This window comes from Pristis pectinata, chromosome 24, assembly GCF_009764475.1.
Source record: "Pristis pectinata isolate sPriPec2 chromosome 24, sPriPec2.1.pri, whole genome shotgun sequence".
Taxonomy (NCBI): domain Eukaryota; kingdom Metazoa; phylum Chordata; class Chondrichthyes; order Rhinopristiformes; family Pristidae; genus Pristis; species Pristis pectinata.
Window position 1 is genome coordinate 2,338,027 of NC_067428.1, and position 25,275 is coordinate 2,363,301.

A 25,275-nucleotide genomic window follows, 5' to 3' on the forward strand; every position below is an offset into this window, starting at 1 on the left:
ATAGTCTTAAGTGTGGTTTGAAGGTCGGCACAACATGGTGGGCTGAAGGGCCTGTATTGTGCCGTATTGTCCTATGGACTCAGATTTATTATCACTGACTTAGATGATGTGAAATTTGTTGTTTTGCAGCAGCAGTACAGTTCAAAGACATAAAATTACTATAAATTACAAAAATAGTGCAGTGCAAAAAAAAGGAATAACATGGTAGCGTTCATGGACCATTCAGAAATCTGATGGTGGAGGGGAAGAAGCTGTCTCTGAATCATTGAGTCTGGGTCTTCAGGCTCCTGTACCTCCTCCCTGATGGTAGTAATGAGAAGAGGGCATTTCCCAGATTGTGAGGGTCCTTAGTGATGGATGCCACTTTCTTGAGGGACCACCTCTTGAAGATGTCCTCAATGGTGGGAAGGGTTGTACCCATGATGGAGCTGACTGAGTCCACAATCCCCTTGCGATCCTGTGCATTGGAGCCTCCATACCAGGCTGTGATGCATCCGGGCAGAATGCTCTCCATTGTACATCTACTGAAATTTGTAAGAGCCTTTGGTGAGATACCAAATCTCCTTGAACTGTTAGGAGTTAGTAGAGCCACCGGCGTGCCTTCTTTGTGATTGCATCAATGTGTTGGGCACAGGATAGATCCTCTGAGGTGTTGACACCAGGAACTTGAAGCTGCTCTCTCTTTCCACTGCTGACCCCTCAATGTGGGCTGGTGTGTGTTCTCTCAATTCTCTCAACCCCCTCGCAATCAATTCCTTGGTTTTGCTGACGTTGAGTGTGAGGTTGTTGTTGCGACACCAACCAGCTGATCTACCTCACTCCTGTACGCCACGTCACCATCTGCCATTCTACCAACAACAGCAGTATCATTGGTGAATTTATAGATGTTTGAGCTGAGCTTAGCCACACAGTCATGAGTGGAGAGAGAGCAGAGCAGTGGGCTAAACAGACAACCTTGAGGTGCACCGGTGTTGATCATCAGCAAGGAGATGTTATTACCGATTCGCACCAACTGGTCTCCTGATGAGGTAGTTGAGGATCCAGTTGTAGATAAAAAGGTACCAATGGGGATTAAATATTAACAACAAGGCTGAACATCCTCCAATTCTACCAAATTGATGCCCTCATTCAACTAAGCTCTATTCTTACCAGTTTTGATTGGTAAGTTTTACAACTCTGATGCCCCATGTCAGGTTCTGTCAATCTCTAGCCCATCCAAGTGCAGGAAGCTTGCAAGTTTTCTTAACGTTTTAGGTTTTTGCAATTCAAATTCTAACATTGAACAGTTTTCTTATTCTATGCATGTTGGGGCTCAAGTTGTATGACTATTACTGTGTAAATTTAAAAAAAACATTCAATTTTTGTCCTACATCAGTTTTAAGGATAGAATATAAAGGAACAAAGGATGCTGTGAACACCATAAACTATAAGCAGCAAGTCTTTGCTTTGTGGCAATGCTGGGTAAGAGAAGGGTTAAGTTGGAAGGGGCTTCACCTTGGGGGAACCAGAGGATACTCCTGGGCAAGGCTTTGTGAAAGTTTTATAGCACAAGATAGGTGGTCAGGCCCTTTACCTGGAATGTATTATCTGTTGTGATTCAGACAGAACATATTTTGAGCACTTTGCATTCATAGGACCTTTAAACTCATTATGTAAAAAAAGTGCAAAGTGTTCAAGCAAGTGTAACAACCACAGGTTAATCAATTAGCCAATAACATGGTGAATTTGAACACAAAAACATTTTATTAGCAACAAACATTTTTCAACATGAATTCTTACAATTTAAAGAACAGAGAAATACTTCCCAGCAAAACTACCATTTCTAATCATAAGAAAAAAATTGGAATTTTGCCACAACTACCAGAGGACAAAGAGCACCATAAAAAAACCATTTAAAACAAAATTAATTTTAAATTAAGAAATTATAAACCAGTAAGCAAAACCAATGTCTATTCTCCCTGGATATCACTAGCCCTCTGTTCCTACAAGGTTATTTGCTCCACAATCGTTTCCTCCCAGAAATCCAATTCCAATCTTTCAGCAGGTGTTCCCATTCATGTCAACACATAATAACAAGGTAACTTAGAAATGCAACCCATTGTGTAAAAAGCACATTTTTCAACAATTTGATGATATACATTGCAACAGATTAAGCCAACAAATGTCAATTTCAAACACACTTATATGGATGGGGTTACAAGTGAAAGTGGGTTGCTGTTTTATCTTTTCAGTGCAAACCCATCTGCAGCCTCTGTTGCCTGTTTCTTTACCAATATATGATATGATAGCTGGTGAACTAAGTTATTTACTCCAGTGAGATTAACAAAATTTTGCTTGTTCCTGATACAGTGAATCACAGTTTGAAATGATAATCTTTCCTCTTCGGGAACAAAAGCATAACTTTGCAGTGTACTTTTAATGTTTTTCCTACAAAGAGTGGGAAAGCATGAACTGGTGTGTGCTCACAACACAAGCACCTTCTGCTTTGGATTCCAGTAAAAATAACATTTTTCCTAAACACAGTATTTTGTCAGATCTTGTATGATCAATCCAGATATTTGAGAAAAGTTGTACAGATGTGATATTATAACTATCCATTCAAAAGGCCAAATATGCACATTTTAAAGATACCAATATTTTTATCTCCACACAGATCAAGTCAAAATGGGAATGTTGTCCTTCCAGGTAAATACAGCAGTGTTAACAGCTCAAAATTGACTCAATAACTACGATAAATTCTAGTCAACAGTTTACTGCTTGGACAAAAGCACTTCATTACAGCTGCATAATTACTGTTGACTTAGGCACAGAGTGCTACAACCTTTGTACAAATAGTTCCTGAGTTTATCTAATAAATATCACCATGTACCTTCAAGCAAAAATAAACACATAAGGAATACAAACACAATTTTCAATTTATTCTACATCACAGGTTGCCAAACTAACTGATGATCCAAGGACAGTGTTGTTAGAACGCCAAGGGATTTCTCTGTTCAAGCATTCCTGTTTTATTCACGTTTTTTTTCTGATTTCCTTTCAGTTCCTTGTCAGCTTCAAATCTAGTTACAGAAATGCATCATGAGCAATGTGGGAAAACAAGACAGCTTAAAAACTACTGCATTCAGTATTGCTTGTGGAATAATTTAATGTCAGAGTCAGAAAAAAAAATCTAATCTTAAACTATAAAATTTAAAAACAATTTTAAGTCCTATGGTTATCCTGATCAACCTCCTGAGATATCTAACTTATGCAATGCAATGCAAAAGCTCTTTTAAAAATTGCTTTATTATCCTGGATTAGGGTTTTCCAATACATTATTGAAATTTAGAATACATTAATTCAGTTTCAATCAAATTTCTTGCACAGACATACGGGCCTTGTAAAATTACTTCTTACTAGATGGATAGTGAACCTGGCATATCCAAATCTATAGAATCACAGAAATGTACAACACAGAAAGGAGCCCTTTTGGTCCATGCTGACTGTCGCATTTGCCTGCATATCTCTCTCTACCTTTCCTATCCAAGTACCCATCCAAATGTCTTTTAAACATTGAAATTGTATCTGCCTCCGCCATCTCTTCTGGCAGCTTGTTCCCGGTATTCAACATTGTGCAAAAAACCTACTCCTCAGATCTCCTTTAAAATTTTCCCTTCTCACCTTAAACTTGTGCCCTCTTTCTAGATTCCAGGAAAAAGACTATCCTATCTCTGCCACTCAATCTTATAAACCTCTACCGCATTCCATTTCAGGCAATATCCTGGTGAAGCTCATCTGCACTCCCCTTCCTGTAGTGTGGTGACCAGAACTGTAGACAATACTCCAAGTGTAGCCTAACCAATGTTTTATACAGCTGCAACAGGGCATCTCAACTCCTATACTCAATGCTTTGGCCCATGAAGGTAAGTATAACCAAATGTCTTCTTCACCATCCTATCCACCTGTGTGGTCACTTTCAGCAAGTTATGGACTTACAATACAAAGTCCCTCTGTACATTAATGCTCCTAAGGTCCCTGCCAGAATTTGACTTCCTAAAGTGCATTACCTCACTCTTATCTGGATTAAATTTCATCTGCCACCACTCCAGCCATCTTTCCAGCTGCTCCATGTCCCTCTGTATCCTGAGTCAGCTTTCTTTGTTATCTACAATTCCATTTTTGTCATCTGCAATTTTACTAATCAGACCACCTACATTTGCATCCACGTCATGTATATATATTACAAACAACAAAGGTCCCAGCACAGATCCCTGTGGTACACCACTTGTTACAGACTTCCAGACAGGAGAACACCCATTCACCACTGCCCTCTGCATCCAAAACTGGCTTGGTGATGGGAGTCGGTTTGCTAAAACACCTTGGATCCCTTGGGGCCTGGGTCAGTCTGCCATGTGGAACCTTGTCAAAAACCTTACTAAAGGCATGTAAACCAAGTCTACCGCACTGCCTTCATCCACTTTGTTAGCTACCTCCTCAAAAAAAAACTCAATCAGATTTGAAAGACATGATGCAGGGTTTTGACCCAAAGCATCAACAATTCCTTCCCCCTGCCCAGTTCCTGCCGCAGGTCATTTGTTGTGAGACACAATCTCTCCTGCAAAGCCATGCTGACTATCCGAATAAATCTCTGCCTTTCCAAATGTACTTCAATCCTGTCCCTTAGCATTTTCATAATTGCCCTACCACTGATGTAAGGGTCATCAGCCTGTAGTCGCAGGCCAATCCCTACTGCCATTTTTGGACAACATTAACTATCCTCCAGTCTTCTGGTAGCTCACCTGTGGCAAACGAAGATGCAAAAATCTTCATCAGAGCCCCAGCAATTTCCTCCCTTGCTTCCTTAAACATCCTGGGATAGATCCCATCAGGCCCTGGGGATTTATCTACCCTAATGTGCGCCAATATTTCTAACACTCCCTCCTTCCTGCTACAGACATGTATCACATCCTGCTACAGACTCATTTTAAAATGGACACCAAGTTACTAGGTACATGTTACGGAGAGAGGTTGAGCAGTTTGGGACTTTTTTCCCCCCCCCCCAATGGAGCATAGGAGAATGAGGGGTGATATTATAGAGTTGTATAAAATTATGAGGGGCAATGCGCACAGTCTGCCACCCAGAGAGTGGTCAGTATATGGACAGAGGAAGTGGTTGAGGCAGGTACATTAACAACATTTCAAAAGGTGCTTGAACAGGTTCATGGATAGGAAAGGTTTAGAGGGATATGGGCCAAACGCAGGAAAATGGGACTAGTTTAAATGTGATTCTTGGTCGGCATTGACCAATTGGGCCAGAGGGCCTGTTCCTGTGCTGTACGACTCTACAAATTGATTTCATGCAAGACAGCACACACTGACAAGGGAATACCCATTTTCAGTTATCACCTTATGAAAATGGGTTTCGATTCCAGCTTGATTTACAGTAAGTATGCATTCACCTAAAATAACTAAATTAGATCAGGGAATCTAATAATATATTGAAATACACTTCTAAGAGTTCAAATATCTTAATATCTGAAGTGATGTTTGTCGCCTGCATTAGGGGTGGAAACGGTTCCAGGTGTGGGACGTTTCCCTCCACTTCCTTTCCACCAAGGCACAAATTAACAAACTGCTCGCCTGCAAAGGAAGCATGTTAGCACATTAAGAACAGGTGATAATATTGCTGGTTTGTCTCAAATTTTGTGAAATGTACAGAAAAGTTCTGAGGTGTGCATTAGAATTCAATTGATAAATGAGAGTGTAATCACATAGTAAATATAAAGACTGAATTCTCAATGTTTAATTTCAACACCAGTACAAAATCTATGCATAGAATTTTACAGGCTGCATAAAAATGTTGCCGAGCTTTACTACCACAAAATTTGAGATCAAACTACGAGTCTGTTACTGGCATTCATTTCACAAAACTTTTGCATCTTACGGAGTGTCTCTGAACATGGCTCATCCGTTCCAAGGGGTTCAAGAATCTTCGACCACAAAATTCACAGGGAAATTGCATCATTTTTGTTGAACCTTTATGCTTTATGCAACTTTGAATCCCTTGAAGGACAAAAAGATGCAACTTTTACATACTGAAATGTTAAGACTGTTATAACAATACCCAATTTGAAAAAACGCCGCACAGTCAAGGCCATTCTTTTGAAAACATTATACAGGTCCTCTCCAGGTTACAACAAAATTCCATTCTTGAGAACAGTCCGTAACTCTAACAGTTCACTAGTCAGCAATGTGGCTGCAAACTATTTCCCACGTGGCAGCCCCACAGCAGCTGGCAGATCAACCCTGCTAGTTCCCCAAATGCTCATTTGTATGCAGGGGTTTTACACAAGTCAGATGTTCGTAAGTTGGGGAGGACCTGTACTCAAATAGCTTCATGTCAATGAAGAGATCTTAGCAATTATGAACTCCTGTGTTATTTCCATTTTTAAGAAATGTTTTCATAAGTTTTGTATAATACTTCAGATAAAACAACAGATAATAGAACTCAAACATTAAATCAATCCGTGTGTTTAGAACACAAAGGGATATGATTAATCAATATACACTGTTTTGATCTTACTGAATGCAGAGGTTTGTCCTCTTAAACGAACTTGATTTTGTAGCACTCCTGGATGCAGGAAAGAGAAAGCTGCTTCTTCAAATGGAAGTGAACCTCCCTCTTCCACTCCACTACGTTAATAATGATCCCAGTCAAACATGAAAAAAAAACACCACCTAGAGCTGGATGTCCAAAGCTAGAAGAAAGTGACCAGAGACTCAGCTCAGCTCACACAAAGCTAGCAACTCCATCCAAACCTGTAGAGTTCATAATTTGAAGAAGAAATCAAAAGAATGAACCCTTATGAACCATTATTCAATAACTTTGCTGATCTGTGACCTCAGTGCCAAATTCATTTGTTAACCCCATATCCATTGCTTCCCAAAATATCCAAAAGATTATTGATCACTGACATGAATATGTTCAGTGACAGAGTCTTCACAGCTCTCCTGGGTAGAGAGTGGCCAACTCATTATTTTCAGTAATAGATATAATCAGCCATGGGATATGACAAGTGTGGTCTAACCAGAGTTTTGTAGAGCTGCATCATTACCTCACGGCTCTTAAGCTCGATCCCATGACTTATGAATGCTAACATCTCATAAGCTCTCTTAACTACCCTATCCACCTGTGAGGGAACTTTCAGTGATCTGTGGATATGAACCCCCAGATCCCTCTGCTCCTCCACACTACCCAGAATCCTGCCATTAACTTTGTACTCCACCTTGGAGTTTGTCCTTCCGAAGTGTACCACCTCACACTTCTCCGGATTGAACTCCAAAGTGCATGACCTTACATGATTCACATTGAACTTCATTTTCCGAGTTTTTGCCTATTCCCTCAATCTATCTATATCCCATTGCAGAGTCACTATATCCTCGATCTAGCTGTATAAGAGCAAGTGAAGTGAAGTGGGGCATCAAGCTCAAAAATGGCTTCACAGCTCCTAGATAACCCAGACTGAACAACGTCACAATGTGTCCAGTCTGCAGGCACTGGCAGCAATCCATTAATGACCCTGCAAAACAAAGGAGACTTGCCACGTGTGCAAACATGGACCAGAGGTTATAATGGAATCACAACATCCAAAAACACAAGCAGTGGAGCCCAATTTTGCAGCCCAGGTATTTAGAGCCAATTTTGACGACTGGCTTTGATATACACAGGCATCTTTTTTTTAATCACCGTTGCTACATGCATATGAACCCACGTTCAATCCAATTGTAGCTGGGTTGCAGTTTGAGGATAAATTGAACTACAATACAAATTACAGCCAAATGGATTAAAAAAAGTCTCATTTTCCCATAGCTGATTTATATCAATAATCAATACCTTGTGGCAACTTTGGAAATAGAAAACTAGTTGGCTGCAGTGTAGGAGTTATCAAGGCAGTGTAAAACTGAAGCTAGGGGCTAGAGTAATTCCACTACAAAATGTCTATGAGTAACTATCAATTTAAGAATTTAATAAATTGTTTATGAAATATCACAATACAAGGTAAAACTCTAAGGACAGGAAATGAATACTGATACAAGAACTTTCTGTCTGGGACTTGGCATAATTATTGTGCTCAGTCCTCCAATGAGTACATAGTAGATGTTACATTGATTATTTGGAAATGGATTGTGCCTGAATTTCAAAGGAACAACTAATATGTCAACTCCACCACCTTTAAGCAAAATAATCTCTGTATAGTACAAATATTGCTCACTTTTTTTTTCATGGAGGCTTTTCTTGAGTCTCTTCCTTTGAAATTCTTCAATTTCTGTAACTAATTCAGCTTCACTTAGGTTAATCTCACCAACCAGATCAAAGTTGCACTTTACCTATTTAATAAACACATTTACATGCAAATAACCCGTTTCACAGAGCAGTCAAATAGCATGCATATTGTTAAATCAAAGTGCCAGAATAATAATTGAAGCAAATATTATAATAAATATCCATCACATTTAACCAAGCTTGCTCAACATTCGTAATTAGGAGCAAATTTACTTTCTAAGATATTTGAGTTGCTAAAATGTGGGATTTGCAAATCAATTATTCACATAAATGGGCTGTAAACATGGCTGCATCGTCTTCACCACCAGAAGTACCAACTGCTGGACTGATTGCCTTGAATGTGCCAGCACATTAGCCTTTGAATGATTGTGGAAAAGAGTGTTTGAGCATCAAGCTCTTAAATGTGGTATAAAATCCATGAACTACCAGCAGCAATGAGTATGCACGCTTCTTATGTCTGGAACCCCTGCAGGAAAGACACCTCAAGGCACCAGAAAGATACGACAAATGTTGTCTTCATAAGATCCTCCAAATCAAATGGGAAGGATGAATGAGTTTCCTCTTCCAAGCTAATGTCCCAAGTACAGAGGCCAGAATTACACTGGGCAGGCCATGTTGTTTGCACACCAGACACCTGACTCCTGAAACAGGCACTCTGTTCCAAGTTCCATCACAGGAAGAGATTACCAGCAGGACAAAGGAAAATATTCAAGTGCTCAAAGCCACTTTGAGAAAATGCAACATCTCCACCAGTTCCTGGGAATCACTGACCCATGACAATTCAAAATGGAGAAGAAGCATTTGTGATGGTTTTAAGAACCACAAATCTATGCATCAGGATCACAGAGAAGCCCAATATAAATAGCAGAAGTAGCATGCCATCTCACAAACTACCCAGCCATCCTGCACCGTCAGGCACCGCCTGTCCCATCTGTGGAAGAATCTGCAGTTCTCATGCTGATACAAATCTCTCCCTCAGTGCATGAACCCCCCCACCCCCCCAGGTGTGTGCACAGTCCTCCCTCAATCTGCACCCCTCCTTTACTATGCTACCTCCTCCCTCTCTCTGTATGTGTGGAGCGATAAGGGGGGGGGGGGGGGGGAATAACTGAACGGCAGGCAGCTTTGCAGCTGGGATTAAATTCATAGCCTAAAACTGCACATCAATTGTATGTCCTTATCCGCCTTTAGAAACAAAAGGGACATTCTATTCCACTTCAATTGAAGCAGTGTGTGCAGTAAATTCACTAATATCCCAACCAAAGATGTGCCTGCTTTGCAGGCAAAGATGCCCAGCATCAAATCTGTACAAAACATTCAAATCATTTTATATTTAGAACACTGATCCTTTTGTAAAGCACAACTCAAATGCTTCATCCAGATAATAAACAAGATATGGAATAAGGCATTTAGCAAGATAAGAATTCCATCACCCCAAGTCATGATCTCAGAAGAGGAGACAAGTAGCCATAGCTATCAGCAGTAAATGAGATATAGCTTAAACAGAAACATCCGTGGAAAGAGCAAATCCATCAGAGAAAAGAAAGCCTCGCCATTCTATTTGTCCATTCTGGTCACCTTTTAGCCAAATTCTTTAGAAGTTTGTGCATATTCACTCATCACTCTGCTACTGGCTTTCACCTGCCTATAACACTACTCAGCAAATCTGTTTCACAAACTCCACTCTTCAAGTGATGATTTGACATCATTGTGGAAAAGTGCATATGGAAATGTAGGTAAATCATAGAGAATTAACATTGTACCTAGACTTTGCATATGGAAATGTAGGTAAATCATAGAGAATTAACATTGTACCTAGACTTTTTTTCTATTGTATTTAGTGACTATTAATATATTGTACTGTCTTAAATCCTGCTAGTGCTAAAATAAAACCCAAATACGCAGCATGAGAGAAAACTTGATATAGGAATACTTGCCAATTACATAGCTAGAGAAGATGATCAGATTCTGGTAACAAACCTCTAAGTCCAGAGCAATCTTAAGTTATATAAATGGCTTAGTCCATTTCTTGTTTTTCCACCTGGAAAGAGCTTTAACAGTTAGATTTTATGATTTGATCACATAGTTTCAATAGAAATGCTTTGGGATGAATCCTATATCAGCTAGCTGCCTGTGCCCAGCCCTTACACTGTATTCCACCATGCCCAAGTGCTGAAAATGGGCTCCAAACAGGTGACTGCATCCAGGGGCAACTGGAAGAAACAGTGTGGCCTAGGGACAGACAATCTTAGGGCAGTGGAAGATCTGTCCATTGTGTTTCTTTAATTAAATATCAAGCACCTATATATACCAATCCCATTTACCAGCACCTGGTCCCTGGCATTCTAAGCCTTGATTCTGGTGCTTGTCTAGATACTACTTAACTGTGTGGAAGTACCTGCCTCTCTACCAACTTGGGCAGTGTGTTCCAGATCCTAATCACACCACAAACAGAGGGGAAAACCTGGAAGGAGTGTATTCCTTTATGAATAGCATTGGTCATGCTTTCTTCAATGCATATTACATTGAACCAGATAAAACTAAAGATGTACATAAAGGTGTTAAAACTAAATTCAACACTTCCTCCTTTTGTGAATTTTCAAGTTGCATCTGGGCACTTTGTTGGAATAATTGCATAGTCACATTCCCAAAAAAAACCTTATGCTGCTCCAGCAGATGACTCTCCAACTCTGTCTGTAGCCCAGCTTCAAAGAAACAGAGTCGACACTTGTATGGCTTCATCAGGCTATGGGTGTCCATGTGATGCAATAGGCTTTCCTCACTAAGTGTAACAAATGTACACCAATCACAACAGAAAATCTTCTCCGTAAAGAGTTGCAGAAGTTTGAGTTGACCCTCTTCCACATATGCTGCTTGGCCATCTGAAGACCAAAGATAGACAAGTGTCAGAGATGACAAGATAACGGAGTTATCTGAACTGCTATAAAAACAGAAATACCCATATGTCTAACAAGGTTTCTTGGTTCTTATGTTTCAAAGTTTAATGCTGAGATATCCTGGTCACAAAACTATGCGATTATCATTGTCAACTTCTATACAAAGTGCTTAATCCAATTTTACCTCTTAAAAGGTAGCTTGTAAAATTACAAAAAAATGAACAAGAGAGCAGCAAATTCCAAAAGACAGGTACTTAATTCTTCAATGATGAAAAACAGAAAATAGTGGAAACACTTAGCAGATCAGACAGTATCTGTGGAAAGAAAGTTTTAGAAATTTCAAGCCCTTTGCCAGAACTGGTAAAGAGATGGTCTTAAGTTGCACAAAGCATGGGGAGGGATGAACGTGAAAAAGGGAATATCTGATGAGGCCAGGGTGGTTAAACTAAAAATGAGGTCACCTGGTTGATGGTTTAGAGGAAGGTTAGAGAGTGAGAACACAAGTGAGGGAATTTAGAAGTTAATTCTTCATCTTTAAGTGATTAGTGCACATCTGAGCCACATAGTAAAAGCTCCTTTTTGTCGAGTTTGTAATAATGATGCTCCACGTCCATGCTGACCTTTTAGCCCATCAACACTAATCCCATTTGCCCACATTAGGACTATATCACCCACTGCCTTGCCTCTTAAACCTACGGTAATTGTATCTGATTTCATCATCTCAGCTCGCAGTGCATCCCAGATATTAACCACTCTCTCTGCAAAATAAAATTTACCCCTTAGATGGCCCTTAAAGTTCCTTCCTCTTATCTTAAACCTATGCCCGCTTGTTTTTAAATACCCCTACCATGGGAAAAAGATTTTGACTACCTACCCTATCTATGCCTCCTATAACTTTCTGTACCTCGATCAGCTCATACCCAGTCTCCTCTGCTCCTGGGAATACAAGCCCACCCTATCCAATCTCTTCCCATAACTAAAGTCGTCCAATCCAGACAACATTCTGGTGAACCTCCACTGCATTTGCTCCATGCAATCACATTCATTCTCTAGTGGAGTGACCAGAACTCCAAATGCAGCATAACCAGTGGTTTGTAAAGTTGCAATATAACAGCCCAACACTTTTATTCTGCACCCTGACCTACTAAGACAAGCATGCCATATGTCTTCTTCACCACCTTATCGACCAGTGGTGCCACTTCCGGGAATTATGGACTAGGATTCCGAGGTCTCTGTTCATCAATATTCCTTAGTGCCCTACCATTGACTGCGCACGTCCAATCCCTACCTGACTTCCCAAAATGCATCATGTTCCACTTGATAAAGATCCAGCTGTTAATGCTCTGTCCAATTTCCCCAACTGATTTACATCCTGCTATAGCCTTAGACAACCGTTTTCAATATCCACAACCCCAATTCGTGTCATCCACAAACGTAATCATACCCTTCCTACATTGACATCCAAGTCATTAATATATATAAAACAAACATCAAACATCCCAACACTGAACCCTGTGGTAACACCACTAGTCAGACTTCCAACCAGAAAAGCATCCTTCCACCACTACCCTCTCCCTTTGGATCCAATTAGCCAGCTCACCTTAGATATCACTATGTGGGACCAGTTTATCATGCAGGAATTTGTCAAAAGCCCTATTGCAGTCCATAGAGACAACATCCACCATCCTACCTTAATCAATCTCCTTTGTTACCGCCTCAAAAAATTCAGTCAAATTAGTGAGGCAGGATTTCCCCCTCACAAAGCTATGCTGACTATTCTTAAATCAGTCCCTGCCTTTCCAAATGCACATAACTCCTGTCTCTTAGAATTTTCTCCAGTAATTTCCCTACCACTGACGCAAGGTTCACCAGCCTGTTGTTGCCTTGCTTATCCCTGTTATCCTGGAGGAGGATAACAGGGATAAAGCTTGGCAACATGAGCTATCCTCCAGTCTTCTGGTAGCTTGCTTGTGTCCAACAAAGATGCCAGCAATCTCTTCCCCATAGTATCTGCAATAGACCTCTTCCAGCCCTGGGAATTTATCCACCCTTATGCATTCCAGGATATCTAATACTTCCACTTTCTGAGTACCTATAGTTTCCAGACATTCAACATGTCCCTCCCCGAGCTCACCATCCTCCATGTTCTTCTCCTCGGTAAATACAGAGTATTCATTTAGGACCTGGTCCACATCCCCTGGCTACACAAACATGCTGTCTGTGAACTCTTCCAAACTCTTTTAAAAGACTCCCACTTACTGTATCTGATGCTCTTTTACTCACAAGCACCTACTCCCAATTTACTTTCACCAGGTTCTGAATAACTCTGACTCTTTCCCTATCAAAGTCAGCATTCCTCAATTCAGGGTCTTAACTTGAGGATCAACCTGGCCCCTTTCCATAACTACCTTGAAACTTACAGAATTGTGGTCACTGTTTCAAAGTCTTCCCCAACTGACACTTCATAGAACCATACAGCACAAAACAGGCCCTTCGGCCCACCGTGTCGTGCCGTCCATCAGACCACCCTCACACTACCTAACCCCTTCCTCCCGCATATCCCTCTATCTCACGTTCCTCCATATGCCTATCCAACAAGCTCTTGAACCTGTTCAATGTATCTGCCTCCACCACCACCCCAGGCAGTGCATTCCATGCATCAACCACTCTTTGGGTGAAAAACCTCCCTCTGACATCTCCCCTGAACCTCCCACCCATAACCTTAAAGCCATGACCTCTCGTCTTGAGCATTGGTGCCCCGGGAAGGAGGCGCTGACTGTCTACTCTATCTATTCCTCTCAATATTTTATATACCTCTATCACATCTCCTCTCATCCTCCTCCTTTCCAGTGAAGAAAGCCCTAGCACCTTACGCCTCTCCTCATATTCAATACTCTCCAATCCAGGCAGCATCCTGGTAAATCTCCTCTGCACCCTCTCCAATGCCTCCACATCCTTCCTATAATGAGGCGACCAGAACTGAACACAGTACTCTAAGTGTGGCCTAACTAGAGTTTTGTAAAGCTGCATCATAACCTCGCGGCTCTTAAACTCAATCCCGCGACTTATGAAAGCCAACATCCCATTGGCCTTCTTAACTGCTCTTTCCACCTGTGAGGCAACTTTCAACGAACTGTGAATATGAACCCCCAGATCCCTCTGCTCCTCCACACTGCCAAGTACCCTGCCGTTTACCTTGTACTCTGCCCTGGAGTTTGTCCTTACAAAATGTACCACCTCACACTTCTCCGGATTGAACTCCATCTGCCACTTGTCAGCCCAGCTCTGCATCCTATCAATATCCCTCTGTAAGCTCCGACAGCCCTCCACACTATCCACAACACCGCCTATCTTAGTGTCGTCCGCAAACTTACTAACCCAGCCCTCCACCCCCTCATCTAAGTCATCTATAAATATCACAAAAAGTAGAGGTCCCAGAACCGATCCCTGCGGGACACCACTAGTCACTGCCTTCCAATCCGAGGGCACTCCTTCCACCACAACTGGCTGGTTTCATTTCTTAAGATGAGATCAAGTACAGTTCCTTGTCAGAGTAATACAGCACAGAAACAAGCCAAACTCATCCATACTGACCAAGGTGCCTACCTAAGCTAGTCCAATTTGCCTGTATTTGACCCATATCCCTCTCAACCTTTCCCATCCACATACCTGACCAAAGGTCTTTTAAATGTTGTAATTGTACCTGGCTCTAGCACTTCCTCTGGCAGCTCTTTCCATATACCCATCATCCTCTGTGTGAAAAAAAACTTGCCCCTCAGATCCCTTTTAATTCTTTCCCCTCTCACCTTAAACCTATGCCCTCTAGTTTGAGGCTCCCCCTACCCTGGGGGAGAAAACTGACTATCTTTCCTACCTACAACCTTCATGATTTTGTAAACTTCAATAAGGTCACCCCCTTAGCCTCCCTCACTCCAGGGAAAACAGACCCAGTACCTCCTCATAAATCAAGCCATAGGTCCCGGCAACATCCTTGAGTCTTTTCTGCATCCTCTCTAGCTTAATCACATCTGTCCTGTGGCGTGACAAACACAACTACACACAATACTCCAAGTGTGGTCTCATCAACATCTTGTAGAACTTTTGTACTCAGTGTCCTGACCGATGAAGGCAACCGTGCCCTACACCTTCTTTACTACCTTATCTACCAGTGTCTCCACTTTCAGGGAACTATGTACTTAGTTACTCTGTTCAACAACACTCACCAGGGCCCTGCCATTCACTGTGTATGCCCTGCCTGGTTTAACTTACCAAAATGCATCACCTTGCACTTGTCCGAGTTAAATTTCATCTGCAATTCTTTTTCCCACTTTCCCAGCTGATCTAGATCTTATTGTATCCTTCTCTACTGTCCAGTAGACCACCAATTTTGCTGTCATCCGCAAACCTCCTAATCACACCACTTACATTCTCAACCAAATAATTAAACTATATGACAAACAACAGGGGACCCAGCACCAATCCCTGTGGCACACCACTCGTCACAGGCCTCCAATCTGAGAAATAACCATCCACTATCACCCTCTGCCTCCTACCGCCAAGGAAATTTTGTATCCAATTGGCCAGCTCACCTGGATCCCATGTGATCCAACCTTCCAGACCAGCCTACGGAGGATTTTGTCAGCAAGGCCTTGCTAAAGTCCATGTAAAGAAAATCTACTATCCTCCCCTTGTCAATCCTCTTAATCACCTCTTCAAAAAATTGAAAAAGTTTGTGAGGGAGAGTTTCTCACACACAAAGCCATGCTGACTATCCCTAATCAATCCTTGCCTTTCCAAATGCAGATAGATCCTGTCTCTTAGAATCGCCTCCAGTAACTTTCCTACCACTGATTTTAGGTTCCCTGGCTTGTCCTTGCAGCTCTTCTGAAATAAAGGCACAACATTAACCACTTTCCTCTTTTCTGATACCTTATCCGTGGATAATGGAGGAAGCCTGCAATTCTGTTAAAAGAGCACTTCCTAAGGAAAAACACTGTGCAAGTCCTCTAAGATATCTCCCTGTTACTATCTAGATTCACAATAACAACTTTTTTCACCTCTAGCTCTTTCTAGTCTGGTACAGGAGATATTAACAATGCCTTCTCTTTTAATAAAGAAAGGAAAATTGATCACCATCTTCTTGGACACAGAGCAAAAACCAGTGTACAAGGGCAGTCCAGATAGATATCATTACCGAGGTACAGGGGAATACCTAGACTGCATGCACACCAGGTCAAGGACTCCAACACAATGCATTACTTCCACAAGTAATTTTAAATCTTTACGTGTACAACCTGTACTTAAACAAACACAGAATTTGTTGGGTGAAAGCCAAAATAAGGTTTTCAGAGTTTACTTATATATGGTTTAAATATGAAGTAATTGGGAGAGGACCTTACTTTTGTGTTCCAGAATGTGATTGACCAGCCTGTTTTTGTGTTTTGTGTAGTATAAGCACATAGGACAATGTAATATTCCAGATCTCTTCTCAGTTGAAGCCAAGCCAAACCCTTCCTTTAAGCAAAGTTCACTCTCATTTTCATTCCCCATTTCTCTGCAACTTCCTTCAAAAATATTTTTATCCACCTTCCTTGTAGAAAAATATTTATCATTCACTCCGGGTTCACACACTTCTGAATGCTGAGAAAGTGCATTTCTGGAAATAATTCAAAGAAATTACTTCTCAATTGCTAGTCTCAGATAATACAAACTAACTACAATTGGATTTGTCTCAGTAGTACTTAAACGTTTTACATTTTGAAAAGCAGCCAAGTATTTTGTCAGATACATGACCAAAATTTTAAATGGATAAACCAAGTAAACACTGAACATTAAATTAACAGATAAGAGGCCAGGTTTGATGAAAGAAAATCAGATGAGAATGGAGAAGCATTGATGTGGAAAAAGGTTACAAGGCTAAAACAGTTGTTACATTCTCGAACCTTTTCGAGAATGTACCTAGGAAGATCAAACACCACCAAAAGCCCAAGTATCAGCATGACTTAATGCACATTTCTAAAGTGTTCAGCAAGAAACCTTACCATTAAAAAGACAGCCAAGACCAATTGTAAACTATGTTCAACAGAATACAAGTCCAGAGATTTTCACAAGGATGATACCAGAAAATATAGCCAGAATAACCAGGTCTTGTTTGCATCCCAACCACATTTTTATCATCCACTAGTTGGGATATTTGTGTAATCAGTCAGCCCTCACAACATTAATTTGGGTGTCCGGGTCCTCTGTCGTCAGACGCTTTTAGACCATCCTTGTGAATTAGTTTGTCCCAGCAAAGGTGCTTGAACATTCAGAGGTGTCTCCCATTGTAGATATGCAACTCAATGGAAACAGTGTCAGACCCAAAATATTGAAGTAAACCACGTCATCCTAACTATTGAAATTGTGTTGAACCACCTGCTGTTACCTTTGTCCTTAAGAGTATAAAAACATAATGTACTTTGAGTTTGGGAGACCCTACTGAGAGGGTCTCCAGGAGAATGCCTACTTGTTATGATGAATAAAGACCATTTATAGAACATAGAACAATACGGGCCCTTTAGCCCATGATGATGTGCCGACGAATATAAATACCTATTCCTTGATCAATCTAACCCTTCCCTCCTACCAGCCCATAACCCTCCATTTTTCTTGCATCCATGTGCCCACCTAAGATTATTTTAAATTTCCCTACTGTACCAGCCTCTACCACCACCCCCGGCAGAGTGCTCTAGGCACCCACCACTCTATGTAAAAAAAACATACCTCTGGCATCTCCCCTAAACTTTCCTCCTCTGACCTTAAACTGCTGTCCTCTAGTATTGGCCATTGCCACCCTGGGGAAAAGGTGCTGGCTGTCCACTCTATGCCCCTCAATCTTATACATCTCTATCAAATCACCTCTCATCCTGCATCGCTCCAAAGAGAAAAGCCCTAGCTCGCTCAACCTTTCCTCATAAGGCAAGTTCTCTAATCCAGGCAACATCCTGGTAAATCTCCTCTGCACCCTCTCTAAAGGTTCCACATCCTTCCTATAATGAGGCGACCAGAACTGAAAACAATATTCTGAGTGTGGTCTAACCAGAGTTTTATAGAACTGCAACATTACCTCGTGGCTCTGGAACTCAACCCCCGACAAATAAAGGACAGCATACCATACACCTTCTTAATCACTCTATCAACTTCCACAGCAACTTTGAGGGATCTGTGGACTTGGACCCCAAGATCCCTCTGTTCCTCCACACTGCTAAGAATCCTGCCATTAACCTAATATTCTGCCTTCAAGTTCATTCTTCCAAAGTGCATCACTTCACACTTTGACAGATTGATCTGCCATTTCTCCGCCCAACTCTGCATCCTGTCTATATCCCATTGTAACCTATGGCAACTTTCTACACTATCCACAACACCTCCAACCTTTGTGTCATCTGCAAACTTACTAACCCATCCCTCTACTTTCTCATCCAAATCATTTGTAAAAATCACAGAGAGCAGGGGTCCCAGAACAGATCCCTGCGGAACACCACTAGTCACTAATCTCCAGGGAGAATAACTCTCCATCTATTACCACCCTCTGCTTCCTGTGGGCAAGCCAGTTCTGAATCCACGCAGCCAAGTTTACATGGATCCCATGCCTCATGACTTTCCAGATGAGCCTACTATGGGTAACTTTGTCAAACGCTTTACTAAAGTCCATATACACCACATCCATCGCTCTATCTTCATTGTTTGTTTTGTCACCTCCTTGAAAACCTCAATTAGGGTCGTGAGGCACGATCTGCCCCTCAAAGCCATGCTGACTATCCCTAATAAGATTATGCTTCTCCAAATGTTCTACCATTCACATCAACCAGCTTCTGTATCTCTCCAGTGACTCAGTTCACAGTCACAACAGTGCAATGATCTGCTGACATTCAGACCACTTCACCCTAATTTCAACTGCCAGACACACAGCTGAGTCGGATGACAGACATCTACAGGTATCCTGACCCTGGTTTCAGCATTCCTCTCCTTGGATTAAACTGTTCTCAACAGGGCTTGACATGTAGAACTGCAAAAATTTGGTAGCAGGCATCCCCGCTCCTACAAAGGAGACCCAAAACCTTATGTGCCTTACTTCTGTAAGCAGCAACTCAATGAACCTGGGAGAACATGCAACTGCACTTCTCTGATGCAACTAATTTTGGGTGAGGGATAAAGCCCTATTGCCATTCAACTTCCATTTTTAATCAGTTTTTCTGCATGCAGGCTTGCAAAAAAATCTTGATAAGATTCAAAACTTTTAATTCTGGCTCTTTGGAAAATTCAGTTTCTTGGCTTCTTTTGAAACTTAAACAATGAATGCCAATTACATTATCTGTAGCAATTTGCTGTCTCAAATTTCTTTAAGACATACAAGATATTTGAATAACTTATCATTTCTAATCCTCTTATCTTTCCTCATTAAATATTCATTACCAATTTACAAAAGATAGCTAGAAATTGAGACTTTTTTCCAGAATGCAAGACTGCAGGGAAAATAAAACACCAAAAAATATCTTGCAAACTTACTTCTTCCCACCAAAGAAATAACACTTTTTACATTCAAAACAGAGATTCTCATGATGCTCTTTACGATAATGACTCTTCACATTCTGGAACTGACAGGTATTAAAATCACAAAATTCACAAGCATAGCTCTTCATCTCAGCAGTCTTTGGCATAACTTCTGTTCCTGAGCTGCTATTAACGATACAGTCCTGGCAATCACTCTGTGAAGACTCCAGAAAGACATTTTCTGAAATGATAAAAGAGTGTCCATAGATCCATTAAATTTAATCTACGGGAGCAGAAATTCTGCAATCCAATGAGACATTGAAGGGAAGAGAAGGAATATCAAATACTTTCACAGCCACAGAACATCAGAAGTTATTGTTTTTAATTATAAACATCCTTAAGTATGGTCACTGCTACAAAGTGAAGCCAATTTGCACACCATATGTCCCACAAAGATCAAAAATACAAGTAACCATATAACTTGATGTTATTTCTGGAGTAAAATTTGACAAATACACGAGAAACAAAAGCCCTTACTGCCAGATCATCTTTTATTTCAGCTTAACCAGAAAGATGGGCAATATGGATTCCCTCCTTACCTGAACGTTACTGCCTCTGACAGTGTTACGCTCCCTCAGTATACACAGTTATGCTCTCAGGAATGGTGCAGATATGATGCGCCAATGACGTCAGGATGGGAGTGAGATTAAAAATTAAACTGGCTTCTCTTGGTTCACTTTAATTCTTAATCTCATTCCATCACAGAAAAGACCCAGCAGAGACAGCAGCACAGAAATGTACAGCTGGGAGGAAGTAGACCTGAGAATCTTCAGATCTCACGAAGCTTTAAAGCATCAGGTCAAATATGAGCAAGGAATCCTCCTAATTACCACTTACCATCCTCCCACAGCTGCTGAACAACACCTGGAAAAAGCACAAAGTAGCAAGGGCGTAGAATGTTCTCTGGGTGGGATCTTGCATGCCCAAAAAGTGGCCTGTAGCACAACAAAAGACTGAGCTGACCAAGCCCTGAAGGTAGCTGCCATATTGGGGCTGCAGCAGATTGTGCATGACCAAAAGGAAATATAATCCCACCTGACTTCTCCCTCAACAATTTACCTGCAGCAGATGTCAGACAGCAAAGAAAGCATTGGTAGAAGTGATCCATGCACAGTCCTTGGTAAGACAAAATTCCACCTTCGCACAGAAGACAAACTCTGTAGTGTTGCTTGACAATACAAATGGGCTAAATTGGATAGAATCAAAATGGGACACTAATGAGCTGCTGTGGACTGTAAGCTGCAACCAAATTGTACACTAGAGAATGGCAGCTACCTAGAACATGCTACCAGGGGAGGTGGTGGAAGCAGATATGTAGGAACATTTAAGAGGCATTTAAAACAGGCACATGAACAAGCAGGGGATGGAGGGATATAGACCATGTGCAGGCAGGTGGTATTCGGTTAAATTGGCATCATGGTCAGCACAGAAAACATGGGCCTAAGGACCCATTCCTATGCTGTACTGTTCTACATCCTATCTACCACAACATATTACAGTATGACTTGGCACATTCCTAACTCTACCATTCCTGGAGACCAACTGTGATTGAGTGTAGAAGGGCATGCCAGGAATAGCATCAGGCATAACTAAAATGGTGAGGTACCAGCCTAGTGAAGCTGCAAAGGAGAACTAAAGGAGTGTCAAGCAACAAAAATAGCACGTAATGACCAAAGCCTACTACATGAAATCCTGAATGTTGATGGACTAATGGGAGGAGGCAGCTGCAAGAACAACCCCATCCTCCATGATAGCAAGGGCCGGCATGCAAGTGCTAAAGGCTGAAGCATTTGTAAACAGAAATGTTGAATGGATGATCCATCTCAGCTACCTCCTATGACCCAAGCCATCAGGGAAGCCAGTCTCCAGACAATTTGATACATACATTAAAAGCAAGAAGGTAGCTAGGGAGAGGGTGGGACCACTCAAGGAGAAAGGAGGGAATTTATGCCTGGAGCCAGAGGAATTTGGGCAAGGTACTAAATGAGTATTTTACATCAGTATTCACTAAGAAGGAAGACACGGAGGATAGTGAGATCAGTGTGGGTAATCTTAATATTCTACATGGTGGTGGTATTGGGGCACTTGAAGAACATTAAGGGGGATAAGCCCACAGAGTCTGATGGGCTCTATCCCAGGTTACTGAAGCAAGAGAGGAGATTGCTGGGGCCTTGAAAAAGATCTTTGCATCTTCTCTAGCCACAGGCAAGGTTCCAGAGGACTGGGGAATAGCCAATGTTGTTCCTTTGTTTAAGATATTATGCAGCAAATTATAGGCCAGTGAGCCTATTGGTGGTAGGGAAGCTACTGGACAGGATTCTTAGAGATAGGATTTACTCACCTTTGAAAGAGAGTGGGCTTATTAGGTATTGTCAACATGGCTTTGTGCAGGGCTGGTCATGTCTTATGAACTTGAGTGTTTTAAAGAGGCGATGAAGATGATTGATGATGGTAGGGCAGTGGATGTTGTATACATGACCTTCAGTATGGCATTTGACAAGGTCCCTCATGGTGGGCTGTTTCAGAAGATTAAGGCACATGGGATCCATGGAAACTTGTTAAGAGTGGATTCAAAATTTGCTTGGCCGTAGAAGACAAACGAGGGTAGGAGAGGAGGGGTGTTATCCTGACAGGAGATCTATGGCCAATGGTGTTCTGCAAAGATCAGTACTGGGACCTCTGGTGGGCTGACTGTTTGGGCAAGTTCCTTAGACAACACAAAAATTGGTAGAGTGGCAGAAAGCGAAGAGGGTTGTCAAAGGATACAACCAGATAGAGATCAGTTGGAAATGTGGACAGAGAAATGGCAGATGAATCCAGACAAGTGTGAGGTGTTGCACTTTGGGAGGTCAAATGCAAGAAGAAAGTATATAGTGAATGGCAGAACCCTCAGGAGCACTGACATACAAAGGGATCTTGGGGTACAAGTCCATAGCTCCCTGAAGATGGCAACACAAGCAGAATGGGTGGCAAAAGCAGCAGATAGCATTGAGGATAGAAGTTGGGAAGTCATGTTGCAGCTGTATAAAACTGTGGTCAGGCCATATTTGGTGTATTGTGTGCAATTCTAGTTGCGCATTACAGGGAAGATGTGCAGGTTTTGGAGAGGGTACAGAAGAGGTTCACCAGGATGCTGCCTGGATTAGAGGGCATGAGCTATGAGTTTGGACAAACTTAGATTGTTTTCTCTGGAGCAGAGGCCAAGGGGTGACCTGAGAAGTATATAAAATTAAGAGAGGCATAGGTACAGTAGATAGTCAAAGTCTTTTCCCCCCCAGAGTGGAAGTGTCAAATACTAGGGGGCATAGCTTTAAGGTGAGAGGGGAGAATTTAAAGGTGTGCAAGTTGTTTGTTTTTATTTTAAAAACAGAGTAGTACGTGCCTGGAACACACTGCTAGGGGTGTGGGGGTGGTAGCAGATACGATAGTGACATTTAACAGGCACTTAGACAGGCACATGCTGGAAATGGAGGAACAGGATCATGTGCAGGCGGAGAGGATTTGTGTAATTTTAGCATCATGGTTGGCACAGACATCGTGGGCCGAAGGGTCTGTTCCTGCACTGAACTGTTGCATGTTCCATGTTCTATACCTCATCATAATTCCAAAAGTAGGGAAAGAGTGATTGCCTTGTTTTACCAAGTGAGGCATCAAGGCACCATGATAAAACTAAAGACAACAGGCACCAAAAGGGAAAACCCTGCAGTGGTTGCAATCGTATCTCACACAAAGGAAGATGGCTGTTGTCAGGGAACAAGCATTCAGTTCTTGGTCATCAGTGCAGGATTTTCTCAGGGTTGGGTCTAAGGCACAACCACCTTCCTTGTATCATAAGGTCATAAATGGGGATGCTCCTTAATAATTATATAATGTTCAATTCCATTTGCAACTTCTCCCCAAATGAAACAGCCCAAGCCTGCATGCAACAAAATCTAGATAACATTCAGGCATGGGCTAAGTGGGAAGTAACATTCAGACCACAACAGTGCCGGGTAATGACCATTTCCAACAAGAGTCTAACCACCTACCTTTAACATTCAATGGCATTACTACCATTGTTTTGCCCAACATCAACACTCTGGGTGTGACCAACTACCAGAAGCTCAACTGGTTCAGCTACATAAATACTATGGTTACTAATTAGGAGGCTGGGTATCTGTAGCAAGTGACTAATCTCCAAACACCCCAAGTCCATTCTTCCATCTACAAGGAACACGATGGAAAACTCTCCACTTGCCTCAAAGTGCAGTGCCAACAACTCTCTGGAAGCTTAACACCATCCAGGTCAAAGCAGCCACTCGTTTGGCACCCCATCAGCCATCCTAAACATTCACTCACCCCCCCCCCCCCCCCCCCCCCAGTAATATACAGCAGCATCAGTGTGTACTCTCTACAAAATGCACTGCAGTTACTCACCCAGGCTACTCTGATAGCATCTCCCAAATCTGCAAGCTTCCCCACAAGAAGGGGAGCAGATGCATGGAAACACAAGTATGTGCAGGCTCTCTAAGTCGCACATAATCCTGACTTGAAAATATATCACCGGTTCTTTATTGCCGCTGGATCCGAAACCTGGAATCCCTACTCAGCTGCACTGTGGGAGCATCTTTGCCAGAAAGACTGCAGCAGTGGCTCACCATCATCTTCTACAGGGGAATTAGGGGCAGGCAATAAACGCTGGCCTCACCAATGCACTAGATTCCAAAAATGACTAAAATGAAGTTGATCTTGCAGCTGTAAGAGTTAATCACCTACAGGTAACAGAAGAGACTACCGTCGGAGACACAGCCAGAGAGTGCATAGATGGGTTCCTGCATTTGGTTATAATTACAGGGCAAGCAATCAGACAGATTAAAGTATGAAGCACCTACATTACTGCTACAAGTTGAGGTCTGATCACCTCACAACCCAGGATAGCCTGATTGCACGAGATATTATGCAATGAAACAGAGCATTTACTGACCATGCCTCATCAGCCCAATGAATTGATGAGGTGAGTGTACAACTCACAGTAAACAGTCAGTTGTGCAGCAAACTCAATTTATTCTGAAAACAATTTAGTTTAAGAGTTTATGAAATTGAAACTGTGCAACTTTTCCCAATAAAAGGTCGACTAGTATCTCCAGAAAAATAGTGACTGAAGATTCCAAACTTTAATGCACAAGATCAGTTTTAGTCACCTTCAGATGTGTGGTTACCAGGGATTGAAAGGGAAATCGCCCAATTATCTTAATTCTGACTAGCTATATTGTACCAAACGGTTCAGATTATTGGTAAGTAAATGGAAAACAAATAGAACTGCAGATGCTGGAATATGAAACAAGAACAGAAATGCTGAAATAACTCAGCCAGCATCTGTGGAAAGAGAAACCAGTCAATGTTTTAGGTCAGCAACCCTTCCTCAGGGTAGAGTAGAGGGTTTATAGTTTTCAAAGCAAAGCTGGAGGGAGGAGTGAGATACAA

The 25,275-nt window shown here is 41.7% G+C and overlaps 1 protein-coding gene across 3 annotated transcripts in view; it reads right to left on the reverse strand.

The window, feature by feature from the left end:
- Positions 1-1,721: 1,721 nt before the first annotated feature.
- The window catches only part of LOC127582408 (zinc finger protein 462-like), a 53,877-nt gene continuing 30,323 nt past the window's right edge, over positions 1,722-25,275 (reverse strand). Inside the window, exons 6-11 of one of the 3 annotated variants that reach the window (XM_052037615.1) lie at positions 19,768-19,993; positions 16,620-16,876; positions 10,982-11,205; positions 8,253-8,367; positions 5,924-6,042; positions 1,722-3,059 (exon numbers count right to left, since the gene is read on the reverse strand). In XM_052037615.1, the coding sequence (XP_051893575.1) occupies positions 3,054-3,059; positions 5,924-6,042; positions 8,253-8,367; positions 10,982-11,205; positions 16,620-16,876; positions 19,768-19,993 (947 nt within the window). In that variant the 3' untranslated portion in view covers positions 1,722-3,053. The remainder of the gene's footprint in view (positions 3,060-5,923; positions 6,043-8,252; positions 8,368-10,981; positions 11,206-16,619; positions 16,877-19,767; positions 19,994-25,275) is intronic. The other 2 variants (XM_052037617.1, XM_052037618.1) reach the window with 2 other exon arrangements.